At 41.1% G+C, this 19,528-nt stretch overlaps 2 protein-coding genes across 2 annotated transcripts; both read right to left on the bottom strand.

The window, feature by feature from the left end:
- Window positions 1–6,133: 6,133 nt before the first annotated feature.
- Window positions 6,134–10,182, bottom strand: LOC110986027 (leukotriene-B4 omega-hydroxylase 3-like). The gene is made up of 4 exons (XM_022247610.2): window positions 9,423–10,182; window positions 8,773–8,991; window positions 7,694–7,953; window positions 6,134–7,506 (listed from the first exon to the last, which is right to left on the bottom strand). Exons 1-4 carry the CDS (start codon window positions 10,023–10,025, stop codon window positions 7,047–7,049), a joined length of 1,542 nt encoding a protein of 513 aa, XP_022103302.2. The 5' UTR covers window positions 10,026–10,182; the 3' UTR covers window positions 6,134–7,046.
- A 2,661-nt stretch (window positions 10,183–12,843) lies between these two features.
- On the bottom strand, window positions 12,844–17,259 carry LOC110985990 (cytochrome P450 4F11-like). The gene is made up of 4 exons (XM_022247545.2): window positions 16,452–17,259; window positions 15,767–15,985; window positions 13,753–14,012; window positions 12,844–13,306 (listed from the first exon to the last, which is right to left on the bottom strand). The coding sequence occupies exons 1-4, from the start codon at window positions 17,025–17,027 to the stop codon at window positions 12,844–12,846; spliced, it is 1,518 nt and encodes a 505-aa protein (XP_022103237.2). The 5' UTR covers window positions 17,028–17,259.
- Between the last annotated feature and the right edge of the window lie 2,269 nt (window positions 17,260–19,528).

Consider the following 19,528-nt stretch of genomic DNA (forward strand, 5'->3'; position numbering starts at 1 on the left):
ATGTGTAATTGATCTCCGAAAAGTAGAAGCAGTATTCTTTCTAATGATACCTTGATGGTATCCCTCCGGCCATGCATGACTGAACACCATTGTCTTAAAAATGGGGCATCCGAACTCAGTTCAGTTGTAACACTTTGGAAAACCAGTGAATGAGGTTGTCCTCTGTCATGCTTGTCCTGGTTGAAAGTGACAACAAAAGGTCATGTTAATGAGGGAAGATTGCCTTTTGTCACTTTCAAATTATGCAATAATCTGGTTTAAATGTGTTGAATTGCCCCGAGGTGGCCAAGGGCCAGAGCATGAATTAATCAGACGCTTGGCGTTAACATATTCCTGTAAGTCACTGCAACTTTACAATGGTTTTTCCGTTTGCTAATGGATTTTCATACTGACACAAAGACCTTCAATAGAACCCACGCCAGAACCAGGCAAAATGCCTTCCACAGCATTTAGTGAGAAAACGTGAGCGACAAAATTGCTGTAACACAGTTTGTTGTGCGCAGACCAGAGTGTTGTGCAAACGCCTCAAGATATCGTTGCCATTATATACAAATTCAGTGTTCCCCTGAGGTCATATCTTTTCAACCGTCAGTGCAAACCCCATGCAAAAATGAGGTCATATTTTGTTTGTTAACAGCACTGTGAAAAATGAACAATCTTGATAGCTCAGTATGTACTTTGGTCTGGGGTTACGTCTGTGTGCTCTGTCCTGGAAAGCAAACACGGGTTTCCAAGGTGGTATAGTTTTTCGTGCACAGTCAGCCTTTTTTGAGAGGTCACAAGACCTTTCAGGATTCAGAGTGCCATTCAGAGACTTTGAAACTTGTAGGACGCTTAGGACTGATATGGCTGTTTAAGATCATCATCAGCAAATACAAGTGTTGCAGGCCTCTCTGCCTGCACCCCATGTACGGTATTACATGTCAAAATCACATGGCATTTCAAGTGATAGGGATTCACAGAGACAAGGAAACGTGTTTGTGCAAGTTAACGCACCAAATGATAGTGATAAACTTGCAGGAGTGGAAGGTTCCAGGGAGTTATTTTTTTTAGAGATGTTCTTTAAAGATCGGTGTATTAGACAGAGAGGGGGAAGGAGTTGTGAAATGTATCACTGATTTCAGAGTGCTAATATTATAAAGCTGCAGATTCACTGGATGAGGCGACCTTAAAAGGTCTTCGACCTTCAGGAGCATTCCACTCCTTGAGGTTGATAGATCTTGTCGAGATGGACGATTTCTGCCCTAGTCGACTCTTTATCATTATCATCGACCCTTAAAGGTTGCATGACCTTTGTTATCAAAGCCCAATTTACACATGCGGTGTAGTGAACCCTTTTAGAGGCAAATGACCTTTTGTAACCACGTGTGGGGTTGGAAACGTTTGGGGAAATCAAACCTTTTCAAATCATTCGGTCTGTTACAGCTGTGAGGTACGGAGCTCTGGAAGTGCCATCCTACTTGTTGAGATCCCGACATATTTTATTTCAGCATGACAACATAATGGGCAATATGACGACACCATGAGATGTTTTAGCGCATGATGAAACATCCTGTAATGAAAATGACAACATCCCGAGATAATTTATCATGGGATAACGACATCCTAAAAGGTGGATGACAGCATCCTGAGATAATTTATCAAGGGATGAAGACATCATAAAAGTGATATGATGACATTTGTCAATGGGTGCCTTGACAATCCACCGTGAAAACAGGTGGCCTGAGATGGTAGTGATTTTCAAAGCTTTGTCCTGTTGCCATATATGATATTAGTTGGACTGATAAAACGTCATGATGTCTCACCGCCTGTTACGAGTAGTGAAGTTGACATCACACTTGGTGGATGTCTCTGGATGATGACATCCTGAGCTAATGATTATCGTCATTGTCTGACGATGTCGTCATCCAACTTTTTAGGATGTCGTCATCCTATGATAAATTATATTAGGATGTCATCATCCAACTTTCAAGATGTCACCATCCCTTGTAAATTATCTCAGGATGTCATCATCCAACTTTTACGATATCGTCATCCTGTAATAAATTGTCTCTGGATGCCGACATCTTGCCTTTAGCATAATTTCTCGGCATATGTTCTTTTCTGTAAATTTACCGTCAAAGAAAGTTAACCGAAAAGTAGAATGACCCTTCTGCATAGCATACATGAGGCAATTTCCATCCAATCACGACATAGCACTAAAATTATCGTTTCTCCTGAAACTAAAAGCTCAGAGGCAGGCCACGTAAAGCATATTGTTATTCTTTACGTGTAGCTTTCTACCAATGTACAATTTATTGGAAGTTGTTCTTTCGCCATCAATTGCTGTCAACAGTGCCCATTTTGATGGTTCACCACCACCTGAGCTTTCTAAGTCTCCGGAAGTTCACACTGTGGGCAGTAAACCTCAACTTTCTTCAGCTACGTCTTTTTAGTTGCGTCACCCGGTTTCACAAGCGACCTTTGACCCTGACTGACACAATCGAGGCGCTCAACAAAGTCAACATGGATTGCTATAGCTTCAATCCGAAAATTTTTTGTATAATTTCAATATCTGCAACACCCGTAGTACAACAAAGTATATTTTAAGGGAGATCTAATAGACAAAACAATCAACACACAACAACACTTTTGGTTTAAAGGCTTAAATAACAGACCATGTACCGGGATTGCAGAACAGAGATTATGCCCATATCACAGCACTGTACGTATAAGGTTGCATGTAGGCCTTCTTTTTGTTCAGACTTACCCGACAGGTTGCGAATCTGCATCGCCAAACTGTCCTTTCTGTCAGCCTATGTTACCTGCTTACACTGCAGATCCAAGTCACCATTGCGGAGCCTACGGAAGATACAACAGTCGCCCAGGCGAATAAGCCATTTGCGAGTTAAATCTGAAAAAAAATGGTACACTGCGTTATCTGATTGCACATAGACATAAAGATTCGAATTCCCTAGACTAAAGACGCTGTTGTATACCTTGTGATTCGGGTCAAGCTTTTGCATTGAGACCACCATCTCTGGAATGGACCGGTTGAGAATGTGTATTGTTGCAAGGAGTCTCTTATGTAACTAATCAAAAGCTTGCCCCGCATCATGAGGTATAGCAACAGTGTTTAGTATGGATGAGTTCAAATTGTAATGTTCACGTAAATTTAAAAAACTCAGTGCGCCAGATTTTATTCAAATCTAACTCGCAAAACGCTTACTTGATGACCGTCCGCGTCTACAGCTGGCCTTGCTTGACCACGCCCGATCCTGCCAAAACTGCAGCCACGGCCTGACATAGACCCTTGTCGACACTCCATTAATCAGGTTTTTTCCTCGGTACAGGTCGCAGTAGTTTCAGTGCGTTTTCAGTTTAAGAACGTACGTTGCCTCACACGAATGAATAGTTGTTAGAATGTAAAGATATGTATTATGCATAGCATAATAAAGAAGACAGGGAGAGAAAGAAGAAGAAACGAGACGTTCTATGTCTGTCTGCAACAGAACATAGGGCTTTTTCGCTTTTCATTGAAAAGGCCATCGTCGTGATTGCATATCTGCAAAGTTTCATCCCGCAGAGACATATGCTTTTGGAGATATAAGGCTTTGAAGGATACACCTTTAATGTCACATGACTTGTCTACTGATAACGTCATTATCCCATGAGGTCAATTTTTGTCTATCACACATCCCCTTCCAGATATCTGCTAATTTTCAACACGCTGTTGCATGTCCTTTTGGAGATACAAGGCCTTAAAGAGTGCACCTTTAATGTCACGTGACTTGTCTCCTGACGACGTCATTATCAGGCAAGATCAATAAACCTCTGAAGCGCTCCCTTTTCATGAAATCTGCAAGATTTGAAGCCGATCGGACATGTACTTTAGGAGATATAGGGCCTTGAAGTGTGCACATTTAATATCGCGTGATTTTTCTCCTGATAACGTCATCATCACGTGAGATAAAAACTCCTCTACAGCACTCCATTTTCAAGATATCTGCAACATTTGAACCAAATTGGATATACACTTTAGGAAATACTGTACTTTAAATGGTACACCTTTAATGCCACGTGACTCGTCTGCTGATGGCATTGCCACCACGTGAGGTCAATTTCCGTTTCTTAGTCTTCCCTTCCTAACTACCTGCAAGGTTTCAACCCAATAAGACGTACAATAAAATATATAATACAAATCATTATACTTACCGCGGAAAAAGCACAGATTAGATTTTTAAACATTTGTCCCTTTTGGCGTTCCACTCAATGCGATCTGCTCTCAGCAGCACGTGGTCGGCATTTTGCCAAGTCCCGAGTATATACCCTACGCACTCTGCACCGTCTATGTTGCAGGCAGATATTGGGCGTCCACACACACACAGAGTAGTATATGCACAGCACTGTGCGAAATAGAATTTCCGAGTTGGCAATTTATATTGTAAGGGGGTTTTGTTGGCGGCGCTTCATGTGAAAAAGTACACCAGTTATGCACCTCATGCAGCTGACTCCAATGTTTCAGCTGTCTTCTCATGCACAATTCACGCTTTTATCTCGTACGGTTGATTTTTCACCGGATTTTGAAGAATAAAAGAAGTTTTTATTGTAACTTCCGGTCTGACGACGTCATCAGCACCAATCTTAAAACACGTGTTGCCCGGGTAAAGATGATCATCTAAATCAATTTTCAGGCGATTTGGACAAACTTCGCCACAGACATCTATTCAAAATTCATTTCTCGGAATTTTTAACCTGTCTCCTGAAGGTGCTCGATAATTAGGTGATGTCATTAATAGATGATTTGAAGAATACAATACCCCACCGTTGAAAACAACTTGATACCTATTACCATATTTAAACAATAGGCCACCTTTTGTTTCGACCGGAAGGATCACGTGATATGACCCACGCGAGATGAATTCACTTGCTGCAAACAGAATGTTGCGGGAGGCCACGGTTGATTTTATATGGATTTTTATAAATTTACCAGATTAAATATTCTATATTTAATAATAAATAACTTGATGACGTCATCATGACGTAACTATTTCCGTATTATCTTCGTTTCGTAGTCAGTGCATGCTGTAACTTTGACGACGATCAACTATTACTGAAGTACCGAAATAGTGCCTCGAAAACTTGTACAAAGTGAATGGGGTGAAATAAATATTTAAAAATCAATAAAAAATCCCTTGATGAGGTCATCATGACGTTATGCTTTGGCATACATCTATGCAATAATGACTATACCTATGCCAACTTTGAATGCTGTGCGACAAAGATTAATGGCAAAAGTCCAGCACAGAAAAAATGTGTCCAAAGTCTATGGGCTTTGGGCCCAAAAAGAAGAACACCCCCCCAAATTCTGACGATTCCAAAGGCTTTTGGATGGAGCCTTTTTGAAAAAACCAATAACAAAGAATCCACCCCTTGCCCACTTAGCAACTTTTCACTACAAATTTTGGTAAACACAAAGTGGATTGAGGTGTGCTGGACGAAGTTTTCGTGCGTTTTGAAGGACGTACACAATACAGCCGTCGTCGCGACACCAAGACGCAATGCTATGACGGCCAGTCGCGCCGTGGCGTCGCCTCCTTTCTCATTACTTTTATGCTGTGTTTAATGAATTGCGTCGTGTTGTCGCGTCACGTCGAGCTCTCTTTGTCGCCTCATTACTTGTGGAAGTAGAGGGCGCCCTTAAAGAGGGAGCCAAGTTCTACTTGTTCTGCTCGAAAAAGGCTAATGCATATTTGATTACATAGGATCATTGAGTAACAAAACAACCCATCAGAAGTCTAGTTTCCATTACAAAACCTCGCTGGCGTTCCAGCGTACGACTCTGAACAATAAGCAAAACTAAGTTAAGGAAGGAAACATACATACTTCTCGTCTGGCCATGTGAATCTGGCCCTATAACCAAAACCTACTGACGCAGTTAAAAGGTCCATTTTTTCTCAGGTTTGGCCTCACTTTGTTGTGCCATATATAAACGCCTCTATTGATCATAACATTCATAAAATACAGACCCATTGAAAAGAAATTAAAACATTACCATATAACAACTTTTAGTTGGGAGTGGGGTTAAGGCAAACCAAAGTTACTTTTAAAAAAGGCTTTCGAGCGCATTAAAGGAAAGACTACAAACACAACCTTCTTAAAAAGAATTATTTTTTAATGTAGAATTAAAAAGGTGAGAAGAGTTTGGCAAGAATACTGTCCTAAAACACTGTCTATTTGTACGTAGAGGCCTAACTCTACCAGATTTTTGCACAAAAAAAGGTGATTAATTGGATGAGTGAATCTTGTGCAGAACAGATGAGTTTATTTAAAGTCATCTCAAAAACACCAAAGAGGCCTCTTACATCAATACCCATCAGTCTAACAGTTGTCATGCACATGTTCAAGCTTGAAAGAAATTTTAACAGTTGGTGAGCCATAACGTACAAAAATACAAAAGACCAAAATAAAATAACTGAATCACACTCTGGAAAATAACAATGCAGAAATTCACGGCATACCTCTATACCTTTCACGATTTAAGTTGTCTGTTACAAAAAAACTGCCAATTTGCCAATTTGTTTTTGGCATGTTGTCATTTCACTTCAGATGGTTGTCAATATGCGTTACGAAATATTTGTCTTTCGCCCATTATTTCAACTTCCTGGCAATGAAATAAAATCGGCTCAATTTTACTCCAGAATTTCAAACATTACTCGTCTTTCCAACATTAAAAATTGAAACATATTGATAATGAACGAAATTGGAAAGTCCATATCACAGCTATAAATCTTACATTAGGATAGCTTTTATAAAAAGACTATGACGAAACAAATGAGATCGTAGAGGAGATAATTAATGTAAATGGGCTTCCTAATACATGTGCCTCATTCAAAAAACGGTTGAGTCAACTTCTAAAATGTGTACGTTTGTAGGAAATTATTACCAAATTGGGAGTTTCCAGCTTTGCCAAGCTATGAGTGTCGCTTTCCTTAAGATGACGAAGAGTTTCATTACTTCCTTTTTAAAAAAGGGAATTCCTTTGCCGCAAGTTTGGCTCCAGATAATTAAAATTCTTCCATTGGCTCAACAACGATATGCAATGGTTTCATGGGTGTAGACGCTAGTCGCATTGTAGGAAGAACGTCTGGTTCCCCTTTCACCAAGCTCAGACGGAAACGCCTGAGGATTCTGGCCGTGAATATCTTCATCTCGTTAATGGCGAACTGCTGGCCAATGCAGTTTCTCGTCCCAGCGGAGAAGGGCGCGAAGGAGAACGGATCCATCTGGGCGAAATTTTCTGGCAGGAAGCGAGAAGGCTTGAACTCCATGTGATCGTCGCCCCAAACAGTCGGGTTGTGGTGGAGTTGATGGAAACTAATGCCTACCACGGTTCCTTCGGGGATTGTGACGCTGTCTACCGTGTAGGGAGCGGTTAGTGTGCGACTGATCAAGGGCCCTGCAGTCATCATTCGCATAGACTCCTTTATGGTGATGGTCATGTAGTCGAGACGGCTAAGGTCCTCACTGTAACATAGTTTTCAAAAACAAACAACAAACAAAATCAAAAAAATATAAAAATCACATTAAGACTGAGTATTATACAAAATCATATACTAGGTTACTCAAACCGTGCCTAAGCCGACCCACTACCGCCCCATGAAATCAACTTTTCAGCCTCGAAATGACACGCATTTACGGGAGACCTACTCACAAAGTAATCCTTTCGGAGTCTCTTCCAGCGAGTACCTCGTCCACCTCTTCCCTGATTCTGGTCTGATGTTCAGGATACTTGGACAGAAAGTACAGTAACCACGTCATGGAAGTAGCCGTGGTCTCGTAGCCTGCAAAAAGGAAAGTGTTGACCTCGTCTATCATCTCCTTCACGGTGAGTCTGCTGCCATCTTCATCTCTGGCCATGATGAGCGTGTCCAAGAAATCACGGGGTTTGGCTACGGGGTTACCAGCATTTGCCTGCATTGAGAGTGCTTTATAATAACCTGGCTTTGCATAACCCTATAAACGCTTTGCAAGTTTGCATTATCAATTTTAATTTGCCATGATATACTTTTGCAGCCATAGCCACTTTTCAGCCATAGCCACTTTTCAGCCACAGCCACAAGCATTAATGAGACAGGCATACACCAAGAGCACGTCATGGTGTTCTCGTGTAGCAAAAATTACTGCGTGTGAAGCATAGCTTCCATTTAGTCCTGAATCATCTTCCTGGGCTGAAATTTCGAACGAACATCCCTTATACAAAACACCTCCATTTGCGAGGGATAAATACGCTTAGAAAAGTCCTTATTTTTGAGTAAACTCCAAATATCAGTTTCGTGATTTCTTGTAGGGTACAGTTTCAGTACTCCACAAATACAATGTTTGTTCCTTGTGGGGTACCTCCCGTTGTTCTGATACCTCACAATGCACCACAAACACACGCAAACGAAATTCTCCACAAAGATAAAAATTAAGGGTGTGTGCTTGTGTATTTGGGCAAGGGACTTCGTCAGTCATTGCGTATCCCCACCCTAGGTGCCCTGCTGGGGCATGTACCAATGTTGAAGTCCCACCATTAAATTAAATCTGCATTTCATTCAATTTGTATTCCGCTAGAAGAAAACTTGTACGTTAAAGCACTGACCAACGATTCATAAATTCCAGCACCCCACAACATTAATATCGGCATTTACCCTACTTCACTTTCTCCTATCGTACCCACATGTTGTCTCGGGATCACTCATTATAACAAAGCCCTGATTTTTCCAACTTGTATTTTGGAATAATATTTACCTTGTCCGATATTTCTTTCGTTCGCTCTTCGATTAATTGCCGGGCAAACCTTTGTAGGTACTGGCAAGCACTCTTATACTTGGCGTAGTAGGAGCTCAGCCGAAAAATCCAAGGGTGAAGTAGAAAGCGACTGCCGAACATGCGCTCCTGGATAACCCCCATAAGGGTTTCACTTGCCGACAGGACATCCATCTCTTTGTCCTGGTCACTCTCTCTCATCTGAAATTACGTAAAATACGGAAAAAATTCCTCTCCTGGAGAATCACTCTATCGCACAGATATTCTTTCACACACACAAAGGTTTTGCGTGGCTGCCATGTTGCAGGCCAGTGCTTTTGTTCCGCAAGCTATGCACAACTGGAGCTTTTCCTGCGGAACAAAAGAACTGCCGCGCGTGATGGCTACTGTGCAAAGCGTCTATTGGGGTGAGAGATGGATTAAAGTGATCATAAATTCCCTTTACATGTAATCTCCATGATCAATGCCGTGGCTGCAAATAAGTTCGGTAAAATTGAAACCAAAGTTTGAGATGCACTTCAAGAAAATAGGTGGCACGTATCATTGCATCAGTCAGTAAGAAGGTGCATCCGTTCTCTAGCATCATAATTTACTCTGTCCATACGCGTAGGCTATATCATGCAAATGCTCACCTGACAGTTTGACTTGTAAGAGCAGGCAGTGCGCAGACTCACATCATGGGTACACAAGCCAAGAACATGATATATATCACACTTTCGGCCCTGGGCAGTAGACCTGTCCAGCTTGTCCAGAAGTACTTCCACGCAGTCATTAGAAACGGGAATGTAGGTGCGCAGGACCTCCAAGTGAAATGAGCGGGTCAGGAGACGCCGATTTCTCTTCCATTTTGCGCCTTCTGCAGTGGCTAAACCACCGCCTAACCAGTCAACCAAGAGGTTATACAATTCAGACTTTCTGTTACTAACTGCACCTGTTAACAAAGGCTTGATGGTTTCAGGATGAACCACGACAGGTACAGGAACCGGTCCTTGCCACAAGGTGTAGATACGTGGGAAGGCTGCCACGGTGTCAATCAGCCACTTGTAGCCTGGGTCGAAGGGACCCTGCTTGTCGTGACCATGCAGCCAATGCGCCCCGGTTGGACTGGGTAGCTTCTTCAGGGCATTCCGTTTTCGTATGGCCTTTAGTAGTGTCAGGAGAAGCTTCAACAAAGCCCCTGCCAGAATCAGGCAAAATAACTCCCACAACATTTTGTAACTGGGAATCGATGACATCAAAGCCGACGGTCACGTGAAGGACCATATACGTGCACGTAGTGTGTATATTGTGCCTTAAACTACTCCTGCCAAGACTACATGCACACACAGTACATGTACATGTGCACATTTATACCTCCTCCTTCCTCCATGCTGTGCCGTGCGTACTGGCGGAATAACAATGAACACCCTTGACAGCTCAACAAACTCCAAGCTGGGGTCAATGCGTATGCCATTCGTGTATGCTCTTATACCTGAAAATTGACCTGAGCACGCTTCCGGAGCCCTTGAAAGGGACGGATGTACGATATAAATGTACATTGGAAAATCCTGGTTTGTGCACGGAGAATCCTTTCGTCTTTGGCAGCAGTCATTGAACAATCTCAGTGCAGCGCGCTGCATATAATAAATTTCTTTTCTGTAAAAATGTGGTCCTAAACAAGACTAGATTGCAGTGCACTAGTATTCGTCACATTTGTTTTATTTTAATCTACGTTTTGGCATCATTGTTCACAAGATTTAATTTCTGGTTAAGTTGGGAGGCAAGGACGTGTAACAATTCATACACGTGACTTGCCTGGTGTCGGACCCTGCTTAATTCTGTTGAATACAGTGTGTGGCAGGCAATTACAGGGGGAACCATGAGTTAAAAAAAGGACTCGTAGCTAAGAATCTCGGTTTTAAGGGGACTCTTATCATAACAAAAGGAACATTACTCTGATTAAAGTTATTATTTCACAGGACTGATTTGACTCTGTTACACTACCCGTTTGGATTGAAAACATTAGTAAACTAGTGGGGCACAAAGGGGCACCAGTATCTTATGGGGGCACCAGCTTTCAGTGGTGTGGCTTTTGGGGCAAGTTTTTGTTAGCCTTGTTCAAGAGTCCATTCATCCTTTCAGCGGGGGCACACCTGGGGGTACCAGGAATTTGATTCAAGGCTTTGTTGGCGTTTATGCCTTTATCAAGTTTTCCATCGAGATCATCCGCAATGTCCTTGTGAGTTTCATTTTCCCTCAAATATAGGTAACTTAACAGGAACTCCTTATAGTTGTCGAAAAAGTCTTGTTTGACTGCCCAGAGGGTCTTTCTGTTTGCCTTCTGCCTGGCTTGATCTTCATCCATGCCTTCGTTGACGTACTTGTCATATTTTTCATCTCTCATCTCCCTATGTGTTTCTCTAGCTTCAGCCAGCCAATCTTGGTAGGCGGCATTGTCTTCGAAATCTGAACTGTCTTCATCCGAGGTTTTGTCATCGACCTCCTCAACAGAATCCGAGTTTCCGTCAGCTTCATTCATGTCTGATATTCTTCCTCAACATGGATATTTTCCATGTGCCTCTCTCAGTAGATTAAACTTCCGTCCAAAGCATTTGTCACACTGGTGACAAGCATAGGGCTTGGCTGTATAAATACCATTCATGTTGACTCTGCGAAGGATGACCTTTAATGACACGAAACAAGTGGAAGTGGTCCATATATCCTAAATATACACGTATTTACTGCTTCTTATTTGCATATTTCATTGTTTATTTTTTCATTGTTTTATTGTTCAAATTAGTCTTTTTATCGCCAAAACTGCTCTATGTATTGCTCTTTTACTCGCTTTGTTACTCTAGCTTTTACTCGTTTTATTACTCTTTTCATTGTTCAAATTGTTCTTTTTATCGTTCAAATTGATTTTTGTGGTGTAAATTGATCTTTTCATTGTTAAAATATATTCTTTTCATTGCTCAAACGGATCTTTTATTTTATTGTTCAAAATAAACTTCATATTTTTCAGTTGGACTGTTTATTGTATAAATTGGTCTTTTTAATGTATAAATTGCTGTTTTTATTGTTCAAATTGCTCTGTTTTTTGCTCAAATTGTTCTTTTTATTGCTCTTTTCATTGTATAAATAATGCTCTTTTTATTGTTCAAAGTGGCCTTTTTTAAACTCAAAATCTCATTGGTAATCTCATTGGACTGTGTAGGTTTGGCGTTTACTTCCCCCTGCACTAAAAAGGCCAATTTGCTCTGACTGAATTTGTGAAACGTATACATGTACAGGATAACGGGACGTAAAACACTCTAGTTCAAAGGATTAAAGCATTCAGCTAGGGACAACAGAGTCTTCTTCCCGTATCGATCAAATCTCGGTAGCCATAGTAAGCCAAACCCAAGACCGCTAGCATATGGGCGCCCTCTCTTCCTTAGTGTCCAAAGGTTTTAAAGTCAGACCAACCCTCACTTCCAACGTAGACAATGTAATCATTAACACAATAGTCTGCCGACACAGCTCAGCCACTACATACAGTCCATTATCTAGGGATTATCCCTCTCATTAACGGGCGGCACGAGCTGTCTATTGTGTAGGGATTATCGCTTCCTACTCCTTGATTACCTTAGGATTGCCTGGTGGGCCAGTCAGTATACCATCACACACTGTATGACTCATCCTCTTTCATCATGTTGTGCCCTAATTTTAGAAGCAAGGTCAAATTGTGCCAAATATTTTACCCTGTACTAGGCCTTGTTCCTATTTTATACCATACACCAGGGTCAACCTGTACCAAACTTTCTGACCTTATCCTATGCCTATCCCTTACCAAAGGTCATTCTGTGATATAATTTCTCACCCTACACCTCATTCCTATTCATATCAATATCATATTATTATTATACTTATGAATATTAATGTAACCTTTTGCCATTTTTGTAGCAAAGGTCAAACTGTGCTGGATTGCCCCCCCCACTACTCCTAAATGCGCAGCCATTTTCATGACCTCATTTGAAAGGAGGAATGAAAGAATTCCCTTGCTGCACGCTCGACTTTCGACATTACCCACTGCCTTCAAGACGCCCTATCTGTTGGTTCAACGTCGATATACAGTGGTTTCATGGGTTTTGATGCAAGATTCATGGCTGGAACTACATCTGGTTCCCCTGTTACCAAGCTCAGACGAAAACGTCTGAGGATACGGGCCGTGAATATCTTCATCTCGTTCATGGCGAACTGCTGACCAATGCAGTTTCTCGTCCCAGCGGAGAACGGCGCAAAGGAGAAAGGGTCCATCTTGGCGATATTTTGAGGCAGGAAGCGAGAAGGCTTGTACTCCATGTGATCGTCACCCCAGACAGTCGGGTTGTGGTGGAGTTGATGGAAGCAGATTCCAACCATGGTTCCCTTGGGGATTGTGAAGCCGTCTACCGTGTATGGAGCAGCCAGGGTACGAATGAACAAGGGCCCTGCAGTCATCATTCGCATAGACTCCTTTATAGCGATGGTCATGTAGTCAAAACGGCCAAGGTCCTCGCTATGACAAATTTTCAAGAGTAAAGGAGTGATAAAAAATCTAAATTTTCGAATTAACAACATGTTTTTGACATGCAGACTCTGTCCCAGGTGATTGCTTGTATTTTCATATGAACATAAGAAGCATCAAAAGCCAAAGAAGCGCCTGATAACCGAAACCAAACCAGGCCGATACCTATTCCCAACCAAACCGAGCTTGAAACCCCCCTCCCCCCGACCCGAAGTGACAGCCTTGGTCATGGCCCAAATCGAATCAGGAGCAATCCAAAACAAAACAAGTATTTGTATGGCAGAAGGTGTTTATAATTTAAATGACTAATTACAAAAAAATAAACCCTAGTCCTGCTCCTGGAATCTACTTTGACTTTCTTCTATAAAAAGGGCACCATCCCTTAACAGGATTTCTATTCCTACTTCGCCCTGACAGGCAGTTTGAGAACAACTTACAAACTAATTCTGTCGGAGTCTCTGTCTGCAAGTATCTCGTCGACCTCTTCCCTGATTTTGGTCTGATGTTCAGGATACTTAGACAAAAAGTACAGTAACCACGTCATGGTAGTAGCCGTGGTCTCGTGGCCGGCAAATAGGAAAGTGTTGACCTCGTCTACCATCTCCTTGACTGTCAATCTGGTGCCGTCTTCATCTCTGGCCATGATGAGCGTGTCCAGGAAATCGCGGGGCTTGGTTATGGGTTCTGCAGTATCCACCTGCATGAAGAGGGGGTTTATATAATAATCTTTCTTTACAGTACTCTGCAAATTTTTTGCAATATCAATACGTATTTGTCAAAACACTGTAAAATGGAAAAAAGCACAATACTGTCTGGGTAGAGGTCGTGGCCTCTTCTGAATAGGCCACATTCGCTAATTCATTAATTAAAAAAAATACGTCCAAATGCAAATCACCACCCATCATATCCTACCTCTGTTCATGCTGAAAAGCCTGCTTTAGTCACTTTGAAGTCAGGGCTTCCCCGAGCCAGAAAAAAAAGAAAAATTCCAGCCGGCCTCTGGCCAAGTCCCAATGGACTGTCACGTATGTTCGGTCCCCATAGAGGAATCCAAATACGACGCTTTCAGCGTCGATCTGTAATGCGCACTCCCGCGTTTGAAAACGAGGCTGTATATGTGTCCGCTTCAATTCTTAATACGATCAGACGATTGAAAGTAAGGAGTCAAGACACAAAATACATAAAGGTATGTTAAATTCAGACTTTTCAGGCTGCAAATTTTTGTGGAAGAGTCTTTTAGGACGACTCGACACGTAAAATCTAAAGACAAAGTAACGGTAATTTCCCGTGCACTAACGTACCTGCAATGGTCGTGTATCTTGTGCAGTGGGCGTGGTTTAAACTGAAGTTGCGTCACACTTACGAACCGAATACTGCACGTACTGTGTCGACTCCAGAGGGTGCGTGCGACGAAGCTCAACACAGAGAGCCTCTGTTTCGATGCGGATATGCGCTGACGGCGCTAATGTGAAATCCCTCTATAGACTGTGCATGCATTTAATTTGTGTATTTGCCCATGCGCAACAGTAATGTCGTCGGTCTGAAACCTTATATTCTAGCAGATGACATATATCGGTGAGGGATTTGTCCTGCCATTTTCCTTGAAGACCTCGTGTGTGTGAATAGATTGCCAATAATCTATCAAATGTTGATATATAATAGATTCTGATAAGAAAGATCTCCAGAAACTAATCAAAGAAGTGGAAAATGTCACTTTTTCGACAGAGGAAAGTTATGAAAAATGATCGTTTTTAGCTAACTTTGTGTCTAGTTTTCAAAATTTTGCCGGGTTTACCTTCAAATAACTTTGATGCCAAATGAAAGACTAGTAACTGTTATTATCAAAACAGTTTATTACTTCCTCCAATTTCAATATGATTTTACATATATCCTTGGGTGTTAGGGTTAAAGACTAACTGAGTAGATAAATAAGCTGAAGTAGTTGTTACTACCAAAACTTATGTCATTTATCTACTCAGTTAGTCTTTAAGTGCTACTTAAACTCTCGATACTGTTTGGGATAGACTAACACGGCTATCCATCTTAAGATTTGAAATTCACTTAATTTGTTTTTCATTCAGACCCATTTTCGTCATTTCCCGTGTTTTTTACCTTACTTAAGTGGGCCCAATTGTCACACTTTTGTCGAATTCCCCTCAGGCCATCGGTGATACTGTCCAAAAGACTGATGAATCGTTTGTATCCATCATTTCATTTCTAAGATCGAGAGCCATTTGTCTGAAATGTGGCACTTTTTCATGCGGACTCAAATTTCCGCACTGAGTCCCACATGACCAACTGCGGTCAAAAATGAGATGTCCGGATTTTGGGCATGGCATACACGTACACCCACACACACCTGGATACGAGTGCAGACTTTTTGCCGCACTCGTTAGTAGGCTGTTCTAACTCTCCCGCTGCAGTCTTAACATTAATTTACATAGCATTTACCTTGTGCGATATTTCTTTCCTTCGCTCCTGGATTAAATTCTGGGAAAACTTGTGGAGATACTGGCAAGCACTCTCATACTTGGCGTAGTTGGAGCTCAGTCGAAAGATCCAAGGATTAATTAGAAGTCGATTGCGGAACATACGTTCCTGGACAAACCACATCATGGTTTCACTAGCCGATAGAACATCCATTCCTTTGTCTTGACCGATCTCTTCTACCTGATATGAGGCAAAATATGAAAGAACTCAATTCCATCCTTTCTGAGAGAATATAGTCCCTTAATAGTTAATAAACGATTCAGTAAACTCGAGTCTGAAGATTGGGACTGTGTTGAAAGTCAAAAGATTACGAAAACCTTCATATTTATGGCACAATATTTTTATTCCACCAATTTACTGTGACGATAAACGCGCCTCGTTTTGTTCTCTTTCCCTTTCAATTCTCTTCTTTACTACTTTGAAAAAATAAATTGAACAACTACACTTTACTCAAGGCTTTATGATTATTTGCCTTCACTGAAACGTGTAAAATAAAATTGACAAAAATCACCTTTATAAATTGGAACTGAGACCGCAGATGTGCCAGATGAAATACTGAAAATCTTGTGTTTTATCCATCGTTTATCTCATGAGGATTTGGAAATAAACGTTGAGTAATGACGCCTGGAGTGTATATCCTCCTTACCTGGCAGTTTGACTTGTAAGAGTAGGCCGTGCGCAGAATCACATCATAGGTGCATAAGGCAAGGTAACGATATATGTCGCATTTTTGGCCTACGGCTGCAGATCTACCCAGCTTGTCCAGAAGTACCTCCACGCAGTCATTAGAAACGGGGGTGTAGGTGCGTAGGATGTCCAAGTGAAATGAGCGGGTCAAGAGGCGCCGATTTCTCTTCCATTTTGCGCCTTCTGCAGTGGCTAAACCACTGCCTAACCAGTCAACAAACAGGTCGTAGAATTCAGATTTTATGTTGCTCACTGCGCCTGTCAACAAAGGTTTCATGGTTTCAGGATGGACCATTACGGGTATAGGAACCGGTCCTTGCCACAAAGTGTAGACTCTTGGGAAGGCTGCAACGGTGTCAATCAGCCACTTGTAGCCCGGGTCAAAGGGACCCTGCTTGTCGTGGCCATACAACCAATGCGCCCCGGGTGGAGAGGGTAGCTTCTTCAGGGCATTCCGTTTGTTTATAATCTTCCGAACTGACAAAAGGAGCTTCAGTAAAGCCCCTCCCAGTATTAGGCCAAGTAACTGCCACATTTTGTGACTAAAGTTTTAGCGCCAAAGCCGACGTGAAGGGCTGTATGTGCATGTGCCTGTACAACAGGTGAAGAGCCTCAAATATTCCAGCCAATACATGTGCTGTATCCGTAAGCGATAGTTCAATGCACCTGCATGTCCTTGAGCCACAAATCATTTGTCGTCTTTATCTGCCCAACAACAATGAAATTCCTTGACGCCTCAACAAATACTGCGCATGCGTCGTCACGGACTATTGAAAGGTTCACGCCCCTGGATAGGTCTCGGAAAAAAGTTGACCTTTAATCATGGAAGACGGACGCGGAAGGATTTTGAACTGCCCGGGCTATAACATCTGGCCAATTACCGCTTTCTAGCATGTCCGGTATGGCCACAGCCGGAGCGTAGCGAATGCTTGCTACGCACCACACGTTTCACAACCAGAGGCCGCCTTTGTACCCCCATGATTACCGCCGCAATTGTGTAATGCAATGTAGGAAGTTAATATAAAATATTCATGCCATCGTTGGTGCTTGGTATAAATTCAAAACATCGAGGGGCTGATTTTTCGATCCTAGAAGTATCTTTCTCAAAGGCAAAGAAGGATTCTGCTAGGACCGAAACGTCAGGCCCTCCATATTTTGTGATTTGTATTTTAGGTCACTGAAGTCAGCAAGCAGTTTACAGCAGTTTTGTATTATATATCCTTGGTATAATCTGACAACATCAAATTCAATGTTTGCGCAGTTGTTTTTATTAGGCTGTGTACCCAAAGTGTTATGCAGTTATTGCCCTTATCGAACGCTTTCTTCTGAACTTATTTTAGGAATACATACCGAAGCTGTTTATGAGATTATGTTTTATTTGAATCATTTTTATTACGGAATCTACACAAAAAGGTATTTGATGAGATCTCACGATCACTCCGAGTAATGAAACAGCGCATTTTGTGAACTTAACTGTCCTGACGAGCAGGTCAACATGTTGTTGGCCAGTCTTAGCCAAATTTGTGGAAAGACTTGAAAAAAACTGTTGTTTTGGAGTGATAAAATAAAATTACAAACAGTGCATCGTTAGTTGTGGTTAATTGCAAAGAAAACACCACAAATATTGCTACGATATTACTGGTCCCACTTGTCTGGCTGCGCTGTGGGCAGTAACTCTGGGCAGCCAAAAGGACCCAAATTAATTTTTTTAAGCAAAATAAACAATTACGAGCAAACAGTATTTTCTCATTAAACAATTAAACAATAAAACACAAAACAAACACCAAAATTGATTTACTAAACAAACTATAATTAAATAATTAAATAACAAAAATTAAAAGTAATATGTCACTGAAATTAATTTCACCCAAAATAAACAATCATATGCGAAAAACATTTTCTTATCAAAATGTAAATCGTAAAACACAAAACAAACACAAAAACATTCATGAAAGAAATAATTTAAAAAATAAATAACCAACATTTAAAAACAATATGCCCCCAAAACGTTCCAAAAATGACAAGAGTAAATTAAAATACGAAATAACTGAAAAAAAAGAAAACAAATTGTCGAAGGTCAACAGTTCACTTCAATTTTTAACAAAGACGTTAAACGCAAACCATTAGAAAAATTCTTAACCAATTTTGATTCCATCGCACAATACTTTATTTGTCAAATAAATTTTGTCCGCCCTTAATTGTTTATTTTGGTGAAATTAATCTTGGTGACATATCATTTTCAATTTTTGTTATCTAAGTTTTTTTAATAGGTTGTTTGTTATGTTAGTGTTTGTTTTGTGCTTTATTATCTAATTTTTAATAAGAAAATGCTGTTTGCTCGTAATTGTTTATTTTGGTTAAAATTAATTTTGGTCCTTTTGGCCACCTCTTATGGAGCGTCAAAAGAGGACAACCTAATTTTCTTATTTTCTGCTAGTAGATTTTAGGCTTTGAGGAATTTGCGTATAGCAATTTTGAAAACTCACTTTTCTACTTGCAAAAATTGGCAATTTACTTAAAGATGTCTTCGTAGCGCGTCCAAAGTGGACAACTTTTGACGCGCTACGAAGAGTTGTTAAAGTAAAATCCAAATTTCTCTTAGAGGAAAATTACATATTTTAAAAATGCTTTAGGCAAAGTCCAAAATCGCGAAAATCTACTAACAGAAAATGAGAAAATGAGGTTGTCCACTTTTGACGCTCCGTACACCTATAGTAATCAGGCATTTTTGGAATGTTTACCATTGTTCCTCCGACCAGGTAGTCTTGGTTTCAAGACGTTAGGGGTGCAGACCACTAATTCAAGTGAGAATTTCTGACCAGCTCATTAGCATTAAAAGTGCCCCCACCCACAGTATCTTTTGAAAAAGGAGATTGTTTGGCCCCCAAAATGGTGAGATTGTGTAAATCGTTGCCAGGATCAACTCCCTGGGTCTTTGAGCTTTCGTATGAGAGCAGAAGGGCTACAAACTACGGTTGAAAAATGGTCCTAAGTGCCCGAGAAATTTTCTGCATTTTAGGGGTGGTCTGCTTCTGG

This window comes from Acanthaster planci, linkage group LG14, assembly GCF_054643075.1.
Source record: "Acanthaster planci isolate LZ-2023a linkage group LG14, COTS_SCS, whole genome shotgun sequence".
Classification (NCBI taxonomy): Eukaryota; Metazoa; Echinodermata; class Asteroidea; order Valvatida; family Acanthasteridae; genus Acanthaster; species Acanthaster planci.

Bases quoted from the DNA above. Each gene is read 5' to 3' on its own strand.
- LOC110986027 (XM_022247610.2), bottom strand. From the start codon at position 10,025: ATGTCATCGATTCCCAGTTACAAAATGTTGTGGGAGTTATTTTGCCTG. The intron at 8,992-9,422 runs GTGAGCATTTGC...ACGTAATTTCAG, and splicing joins CTTACAAGTCAAACTGTCAG to ATGAGAGAGAGTGACCAGGA. The intron at 7,507-7,693 runs GTGAGTAGGTCT...ACTATGTTACAG, and splicing joins GACTCCGAAAGGATTACTTT to TGAGGACCTTAGCCGTCTCG.
- LOC110985990 (XM_022247545.2), bottom strand. From the start codon at position 17,027: ATGTGGCAGTTACTTGGCCTAATACTGGGAGGGGCTTTACTGAAGCTC. The intron at 15,986-16,451 runs GTAAGGAGGATA...GCCTCATATCAG, and splicing joins CTTACAAGTCAAACTGCCAG to GTAGAAGAGATCGGTCAAGA. The intron at 13,307-13,752 runs GTAAGTTGTTCT...AATTTGTCATAG, and splicing joins GACTCCGACAGAATTAGTTT to CGAGGACCTTGGCCGTTTTG.